General features: G+C 40.0%; 1 protein-coding gene across 1 annotated transcript in view; it reads left to right on the plus strand.

Moving 5' to 3' along the window:
- Window positions 1-9,098, plus strand: part of EDEM3 (ER degradation enhancing alpha-mannosidase like protein 3) — a 79,199-nt gene extending 70,101 nt beyond the window's left edge. The window contains exon 20 of the mRNA XM_058700635.1: window positions 8,825-9,098. Coding sequence (XP_058556618.1) covers window positions 8,825-8,829 — 5 coding nt within the window. The 3' untranslated portion in view covers window positions 8,830-9,098. The remainder of the gene's footprint in view (window positions 1-8,824) is intronic.
- Window positions 9,099-9,843: the final 745 nt, after the last annotated feature.

A 9,843-nucleotide genomic window follows, 5' to 3' on the forward strand; every position in this document is an offset into this window, starting at 1 on the left:
GTGGCAAGATGAAGTATAATGCTAAATGAAGAAAAATCTAGAACTGTAAAGTATTAACTCTCTTGTATATGTGGAGACTCTTTATTCAACAAAGACTTAGCACCTCCTGTGTGCTAGACATTATCTGGGGCCTGGGAATGTGAACAACGCATAGTAAAGAAGATAGGAAATAAAATAGTTAAATAAATATGAAAATGAGTTTATGAAGCAAAAGAACTTCCAGTGAGAGGATAGTGATGGAAATCAGCACGGTGTAGAATTCTCTTTTAAAGAAACAAAATATCAACTACGGTTATCTATGGATTATGGGCAATTTCTGTTTCCTTATCTATAACTATCTCTGTTTTACTAAGTTTCCAAAACAAGCATTATGACTTTAAAAATAAAAACAGTCTAGGTCAGTTAAAGGATGAAAGGGAGAAAGAAAAATATCACACCAGAACCCCTACCATCCTGTGGTTCTGCACAGTTCAAGTCCCTGACGTGCTAGACAGCTCTCACGGACAGAAGCCGTGAAGGAGAGCAGAATACGCCACCCCAAAATACGCCACTTTGGCAAATTGATTATGGTGAATTAAAGTTACTTAAGAAACAGCCAATGCAAAAAGCGGACACTCTGACCTTCCTTTGTCCCCCTGAAAAGAGGAAATCAATCTCCCATGGGAAAGGTACCCTCCCTGAACCAGGAGGATGGAAAGCATCCTCATCACCAGAGATAGGGAAGTTAGGGCTGAGAGGGTTGTCTGAATAAACCTTGTTACTTGCTACACCGGATCCAACCCCTTTTGTCATGCCAATTCTTTACATTTTTATTACTTCCTTCCCTAAAAGGTATAAAAAGCTGCCTGCTCTGGTCATTTCTTTGAGTCTCATATTTTTATGGGCTCCCATACATACAAAATTAAACTTGATTTTCTCTTGTTAATCTGTCTTCTGTCAATTTAATTATTAGACCAGCCAAAGAACCTAAAAGGGATGAAGGGAAAAGCTTTTCTCCTCTACAGCAGCATATAGCTGAGATTCAAAAGTTTCTCAGGAAGAGTATGTGGATGGAATAGGAAAACGAAGGGGATCTAAAACAGCCCTGAGATTGCTGGCATTTAAGGCATAGGAGGAAGGGCTTGTATAAAACGGAATGAGAAAGGGCAAGTGGAGAGGGAGGAGGAAAATGAGGACAGAACAGTGTTACAAAAACCAGAAGATTATTTCAGGGAAGAAAGCTGGCAAATAATCTAGCCCAAAGAGCTGGTGCGAGCAAACTCGCTACATAAGAATGTAGGTTCAGTGTGGCTCTATCATCTAATGTTTGAGAAAAGCCAGAAAAGTAGGTGAAATTCCACCTTAAACATTGTTCAGGTTGAAATAGATGTGACAACAAAGTCCTCCAGTTTGCAACCGCTGAGCTGGAAGATCCTGAACCTCCAAATGTCTAGGCTCCTCCATTTTCAAGGCACCATTCACCAGTCTCCTGTTCTAGATTTTATTATGTGCCCCAGAGGCCTCCTCAACTCTTGAGATTTTCTGGCTTAGTATCCCAAATGGTGATTATGCGGCTTTCCAAATGGAGATTACTGGTTTAATCAGGCAGGTCAATGGGGGAAAAAGTCTCACCCATTCACCTTCCTACAATTCTAATGTCAATCATTGACACCTTCTTTGACCTGAGGCAATGAAAGTTCCTCTCCTGAACCCCATTCAGATTTCCACTCCATCAACTGGTATGGCCAGACTGCTGACAGCTTGACCCCAACTTCCTTCTAGGGTTTCCCTGACTCCCACCCAGGATACATCTATCTGTAAGCCTCTGCTCAGCCCTACAGTGATTGCTTTAAATTCCCGCAATAATCTAAGAGGGCTAGTCCAGTCGGCTCTCCATTCATAGGCAGTATGATGACTAATGCCTTCTTCATAGACCAGATAATAAAAAGAGCTGCCACTTTTTGAATCCTCACGAGGCATAAACAAACACTGAGTATGCTATATTGGTGAGTCCTTACCCTTATAACAACTTTATGACATGTCTATAATTTCATAGGTCAAGAAAAATAAGATTCAGCAAAGTTGAGTGGCTTGCCAACAGGCACAAAGCCAGTTAGATGGATCTGGGATTTGAGTCTCGATTAATCAAAAATTTTTTTATCTTTATTTATTTTTGAGAGAGAGCAAGAGCACAAGAAGGGGAGGGGCAGAGAGAGAGGGAGACACGGGATCTGAAGCAGTCCAAGTTGTCAGCATGGAGCCTGATCCAGGGCTCAAACTCACAAACTCTGAGATCATGACCTGAGCCGAAGTCAGACACTGAACCAACTGAGCCACCCAGGTGCCCTGAGTCTAGATTAATCTAAATCAGATTACTACGCAGGGTGCCTTTCCTAACTATGCACAGTGATCCATTTGAACCAAGGGTTATTATGGCTGCTAAACAAGGTCGAATCAGAGATCCTTATAAACAGTGTTCTACTGCTAACCAGCTAGCCACAGAAGGGATCTGGGAATTGAAGGTACTTTGCATTTACCAAAGGGGTAGGAACAGGAGAAAGGACTGCTTTCACATTCAAGTTTATGGCCTCTGAGACAAAAGATATTTACTTTATTGGAAACCCTTCAAAAGACAGGGGAGGTAGGTCTCCCTCTTTCCAAGGCAACCACCGGTTTCTCAGATCTTTGGCTGAAATATATTATCATCTCCAGCCAGAATGGCCAGACTTAGGAGACATCTATAAGCCGTACAAGAGTGGGTTTACCAGCTCATCAGGGGACTGGGAGCCCCTGGAGAAAACAGAAAAGTTTCTCCTACTCATCTTTTCCTCACCTATACCAGTACCTGGCTCTTGGAAGGCACTTACTGAACATTTCTGGAGTAAACTGAATGAAATACCTGGTTGTGAACAAATGGACATACGAAAGAGCTATGATTTGCAACCACTGAGAAATGTAAAAAAAAAAAAAAAAAAAAAAAGAAGTGACGTACCAGCTTTGAAGACAGTTGTATGAAGAAATCCCAAACTATTTTTGTTGCTGTTGGAAGTAGACATTGTAGGGAACACAACTCATGTAGTGAGCTCAGCGATTTAGAGCCAAAAGAACTCTGTTTCTATACATCATGGATTCTCCTCATTGGACAGAAAACAGAAACCAGAGGTGGGAAGTGACCTGACCAAGGTCACACATACCCAGGACTGATTAAGTCTTCAGGTTCTGGTGCAACTGTTTTCAAAGTCATTCTCCGTGCTTCACAGCCTCGGTACCTTCATTCCTTTGCGAGTTAACATTCAGCCAGTGAGATAATTACTAACTTCAGAGCTGCCTCTGAGGTGCCTTTGGAAAACTCCAGGGCTCCACTGAACACAGTTGAAAAACTACTGACTTAGATAATTTATTGCTCGTTATTTAAACTTTGAGCACGTTCAAGCAAAAACGTCTTTTAATTCCCAGAAAACTGGCTATTCTCATTGCCAGCATTTATTCTTCTCTTCCTTTCCTGATGAATAAACCAATTAATGAAAGAATACGCTGTGTACTTTCTTTTGTTCTGTTATTCATCTGAATTAATGTGTGTGGGCAAAGCTCAAAGATACAGATCTTTTTGCCTGGTGGGCCCTCTTGTGGGTCTTAAACCCAAGGGTTCCCAAGCTTTCTTTGTGGTGATGGCAGAAATGGTTCTCTTTAGACACAAACCATTGAACTGAAATTTCTAAATTTGAAATTCTGGGTAAGATACAGAACCACAAGGATAAACAACCTGTTTGTATTTGTATTGGTAAAGCAATAATGGAGAATTCCAGTCTCATGAACGTCTGGAGAGGTCTCATGATTAGCCAGTATTTCTAAACCTCTGTAAAATTCTCTAATAGCTGATAGTAATAATGGTCACATAGTGGATGTTTACCATATGCATAGCACTTATAAAGCTATATGAAACAGGCATCATTATCGTTCCCATTTTATGGAAGAGAAAACTAAAGCCTAGCAGTTGGGGTTTTAACTCAAACAGACTTTGGCTAAATAAAGCAGGGTGGTGGGGAGAATTCTTTGGAGGGTTCTAGTTGTGGCAACAAGGGGGATCTGGGGGAGGGAAGATTTTCTCAATGTGGGAAATCTGAAGACTGAGCCAGACTCCTGGGATTAGAATCCTAGCTTTACCCCTTACTCTGTGTGACCTTGACCCGGGTCTCTCAGTTTCCTCATCTGTAAAGCAATATTATTAGAACCTATTGTTCACTATTGCGTAAAGTGCTATGTAAATATGCATTTAAGTCTCCTCCTGTCTGCAACTGCCCTCCCTTCCTCTCCCCAGAGATTGCTGTCCTTGAGCTTCAACTATAAATTCCAACTATATTAATCAATTTTGTGTTATTATTAGTAGGAGTTTTGGCCATGTGATGTGTCCTTGGACTTCTGATGGGTCCAGGTGGAGATGTGGGGAGAATACCCAACGGAAGAAACAGATCTAATCCCTCATTCTCTCAAAAGACAGCAGAAAAGATCCTTTGGAACAATAGAAGCTTTCAAAAGCCGTATTTGGGGAAGAAACAAAGGAGTGTCCTGGATTATTTTTATAGGTTTTGTGCAACAGGAGACCAGAGTAATAAATTAAATCTCACAATGAAACAAAGTACATACAATTGAGCAGGGCACATCCTGGGGACTTTGGCTTTTGTTACTACCCCAAGAACTCCCAGGGGCAGGACAGCCATAAGGGGAATGCTCACTAGCTCTCCAACGCAGTCCCTGAAGCTGCCTCTGAATAACACTGGCAGAAATGATCCCGGAACAGCCCTGGAAGCTGTTACGTGAGAGGACCTCCACCACCCAGAATGGGTGCTGGTCTCTGCACAGGCACAGAGAAAGAGCCCCTAATTGTCAAAGAGCTGTACTGGAACAGTGATGTAAAAGATTTAAGAAAGAAAGGAAAGGAAGGAAAGGGAAGGAAGGAAGGAAGGAAGGAAGGAAGGAAGGAAGGAAGGGAGACAGGAAGGAAGAAAGGAAGGAAGAAAGAAAAAGAAAGAAAGAAAAAAGTCAAGAAAAAGGGAATTATTCTGATAAAGTACCGACTTTACAAGGACAAAAACCACAAAGCCACTTTCCTGGGAATTCTCACATCACATCTTTCACAGTGTGAAAAAAGCACATTGCACAGCACATCTGCCTGGAAAAAGTAGGGGAAAATATCTCCCTCATGTAGCCTTGGGCCACACAGAGATTTATAGATTCAAGCTGGGACGTCATTTTTCTTTGGTTCTAGAGGGTTGCATCTTTTTAGTTGTTCCCCCCCCACACACACACACACACAAATTTTCCCTGTCACATATAAGAAACAAAATTCCTTCCTGAAGCCTCTCACTCCCACTACTTGCATTGGAAGTGTCAGATCTTTAATGCAAACCTACTTCCTTGCCCTATGGCCTTGGCAAGCTACCTAACTTCTCTGAGACTTGGTTTTCTCCCCCATTGAATATTGGTTTTGTCTACCCAACAGGCTTTCCTCCATTTACTCTGTTAAGTGGGCCCCACCGTGGGATTGACACTCTAGAAATAAAAGCGATCAGATACAATCTTGCTTTGGTAGCCTGTCTGGCAGCCAAGGGGCGAGGTCATAGCTTAAATTCTGTGAGTTGGGACTTTGAATTTGAGGCAGGATCACCTGGAATCTGTTCACAAGAGAGTGGGGTCAGCCACTACATTCAGTCTCCAGAGACACAATGACAACATTTGGGGCCAGGGACACTGACAGGTCTATCTATGTCGTGTGTGTGTGTGTGTGTGTGTGTGTGTGTATGTGTGCTGTGAGGGACTTATTTGTTTCCCACCCCTCATGTTTCTGTGGGGTAGGCCCTCTCTCAGGTAACACCCTGGCTTGCCTCTCCATACATTTGTTACCAGATTGGTGAACTAGAAGCCAATTTGTCTGCGGAAAACATTCTTCCTCGTCTACTTTCTACTGCGTAGTAAAAGGGAAACCTGGGTGTTCCTGCTAAGCCAGTTATTGGGCAGGTCAGTCTGCCTAAATCTGTAATGAGGTATTAGCACTCCTATATTAGTCCACAAATTTATCACTTTTTTAAAACTTAAGTTTATTTCAGAAGGAAATTTTATATGAGCATCTTTAATGGAAAAAAATTATTTGTAACTTTAAGCATGGGATAATCTTGAAATATGTGATTATTAAAAAATAATCATATTTGTGTAACACTTAAAATCATCTTCGCATCAGTAGTATATGACTTTTACTTTGAAAAATGCTTTCATTATGCTTTACTTGCCTCAGTTGTTGTTGTTGTTGTTGTTTTTAATGACAATAGCTGTTCTTGTCCCAAGGTAAGAAATGATCAGTTGCATTGAAATGAGCCTTAAACGATATTTATACAGCTATATCATTTAGTAGGTTTCCATGACAATTATGCAAATTTTACTTTCTCTTTATTACTCTAGCTTTCTAGTAAGTATTGAAATCAGGTAGTGTGAGTCCTCCAACTTTGTTATTGTTGAGATTATCTGAGCTATTCTAGGTCCTTTGCATTTCCCCATAAATTTTAGAATAACTTGTCAATTATTTCAAAATTCTTAGAAGAATCATGGAAAGCAAATGAGATAATGCATAGAGAAACACTTTTGAAAGAATAGCATGATATTTAAGTTATATTTATTATCATTAATGCAACAAAAAGAATCACTCCAGGGGCATGCACCTGTATTTCTACTAAAAGTTAAGAAAAATTCTGAGTCATTTAATTTTCATAGGCTTGCAGATGAGAAAGATAGTTCTTTATCCTCTTCCAAAGTATTCTAACTAAGCTTGTAATTATATGCAGTTTCATATTCAACTGATATTAATTAAATGACAATCATGTATATATTGGCACACAAATATGCCTTATCTTATTCAGTTTATTTCTCATAAAAATAGTGCCCTCCAATGTATCAACATGTGACAATAACTCAAAATTTTTCACACTTAGATTCCACTCTTAAAATTTTATCCTAAGGAAATCATCAGAGACAGCACCCAAATTACGTGCAAAATACTTTTTGGAGCCTTATTCATAATAATGAAAAATTGGGAACAACTCAAATAAACACACCTGAAGGATTTGTCAAATAAACTGTTATGCAGAAACATAATTCAATACTATTTAGTTGTTAAAAACATTTTCAGGGGCGCCTGGGTGGCACAGTCGGTTAAGCGTCCGACTTCAGCCAGGTCACGATCTCGCGGTCCGTGAGTTCAAGCCCCGCGTCAGGCTCTGGGCTGATGGCTCGGAGCCTGGAGCCTGTTTCCGATTCTGTGTCTCCCTCTCTCTCTCTGCCCCTCCCCCGTTCATGCTCTGTCTCTCTCTGTCCCAAAAATAAATAAAAAACGTTGAAAAAAAAAAAACCATTTTCAGAGATTGTTTTATCACATGAGAAAATATACATAATATTGTATAAGAATAAGATGATTGGTTAAACATCATGGTTATTATTTTGTTGAAAAATATGAATTAGAAAAAAGCTAGAAGGGAATACACCAAAATGTTAATAATGATTATTTCTGGAGTGATACTATTAGAGATGTCTCTTTCTTCGCAGACTTTGCTGGGTTCTAAATTGTTCACAATGAATATGTAATTTTTGCTTTCAGTTTTCCCTTTGGATGCCAGAACACACTCTGAATTGGATTAATCTTCAACTCAGCAAATACTCTTCTCATTGGCCCGTGCACACTCATTATTTACTAATATGTTTATTATAATTAGTACTCATAAACCCAATGATCTATATATAAACTAGGATTCAAACAAAAGTTAACATCTAGATATGGATCCTCTCTTAATCCCATTTACCATTTTTCTCTACCCAAAAGAACCACCTTCTCAAATCTCATCATCCCATTGTTCTCTTTTTTAAAAAGTTGTATCTAATTGGTACATAGCCCTAGAAAGCATGTGTTTTTATTATTATTATTATTGTGGCTTTAATTCTTTTAAGAGGGTAGCGTGCATATGTTACCTTCTAGAAATTTTTTCACTTAATATTGTATTGTTAAGATTCATCCACTGGAGCTCATTTATTTTGATTTTGATGACTATTCAATATTCCATTTTGTGAAGATATTATTGTTTATTCTGTAGGCTATTTCCAGACATTCTTGTGTGTGTCTTCCCAGTGCCCCTTTGGAACCATTTCTCTTGGATATAAACCTAGGAGTAGAAAAGCTTATCATAGGGTATGTGAAAGTCTACCTTTCAAAGATAATGTCAGGGTGTTTTTCCAAAGTGGTTGCATCAGTCAATATAAATTCGCACCAGCAGTGTATTAAGAGGTCCTCCTACCGATCTGTATTCTTACCAGCATTTGGTACTGTTGATGTATTGCTTTTATATTTTGGAAAAGAAGAATGTTTCTAAAAACAAGAACAAAACCAAAACTGCCTTGCTCTCCTTTCCCCCAAATTCTGGGAAAGATTTGGGGCACAGGGGGTGGTATATAAAACGATTCCTCCACTAACAGCTTTTCAAAACCTTCTAGTTCTAGAAACCCTGCCCTAGCAATGAAGTGCAAACAGTGCGGGGGTTGTGAGAAGGTAGAGAAACTGCAAAATTTTGTGTCATGGGGACTCTTTCCAACAGATGATGAAATTATTCTGCAGGTCTGAATTAGAAACCTCTCTCCTACTCTCCACCTCTCTCTCTCCTTCTCTCCCTCTCTCCCTCTCCTGAGATACAAACACTGGATCATTTTTTATTCTCTGTAATATGTTCCCAAGACATTCGCTTTGCAACCCTCCTTGCAAATATCAGAGAACTGACCTGTTTATCAAATGTTTTCCTTTTCTTGACTGCAGAGTGAGAACCCACCCGTTATGCTAAGTGGGGCGACGGCTTCCCTGCACAAGCACTGTAAAGAAAAAGAAACTCAGCACTGTACGAGTTTGAAGGCCTATTCCAATAGTGCACACTGCCTGCCTCTCCTTTCAAATCTGAGCCCTAGTTTCTATCACTTTGCAGTAGCCTGGGAAGTGATACAGAGCGCCAGATGGACATGAGGATGTGTGATGTGCCCATCGATTCTGAGAAAGGTAGGCAGCCTATTTTCAAATACACACACACATACACACACACACACACACACACACAAACAGGATAAGCTTGAGGGCCAAACTGCTTTGCATCCTGGGATGATCACTCAGCCCAGAGGGTGACTCCTGGAGGTGGAGCTCCAGGGCAATTTCACAAGGTAAATCAGCCAGCCATGAGACCGATTTTCCCAGTTCAGTTTAGCAAGGTGCTCTCAGTGCTCTAGGGAAAGTAGGGGAGTCAGGGAGGCAGTTAACATGCCACCTTATTTTAGATAGAAATAGAGTAGCTTCAAAATAGTCTATTTAACATATTTGGTTCCACAATTAATTTGCTTATGAAAAAGTTTCCTCTATTTTAAAGAAGGTTTAGAAATCATTGCTAGTGTTTAGACCTTGAGGTCTAAAGGAAACAGAGATATAGATTTGAAATTCACTTTGGGGCAGCAGAATTGCATGGAATGAGGTTAGATGTAGATTCCATGTTGCAGAAGGCAGGTCCATGTGATTTCAAAACCAACCAAGCACAAAACAAGGCTGGAACATTCTGATAAACATTAAGGAGGGAAACCCAAGACTCTTACTCCAGTATGAGGAAGATTAATGAGGGGGAGGAAACAGTACCAATTTTACTCACCATTGTTATTTTCGTGCCTGGTACAGTGCCTGAAAAATATCGGTGTTGAAAATATTTGATAGAGGAAGAAAAAGAAAGATGGAGGCAAGCATATCATGTGGGCAGGGCCAAGGTCTCTTTACAAAATAGTTGTAAGACTTTTCTAAAAAAT

This window comes from Neofelis nebulosa, chromosome 15, assembly GCF_028018385.1.
Source record: "Neofelis nebulosa isolate mNeoNeb1 chromosome 15, mNeoNeb1.pri, whole genome shotgun sequence".
Classification (NCBI taxonomy): Eukaryota; Metazoa; Chordata; class Mammalia; order Carnivora; family Felidae; genus Neofelis; species Neofelis nebulosa.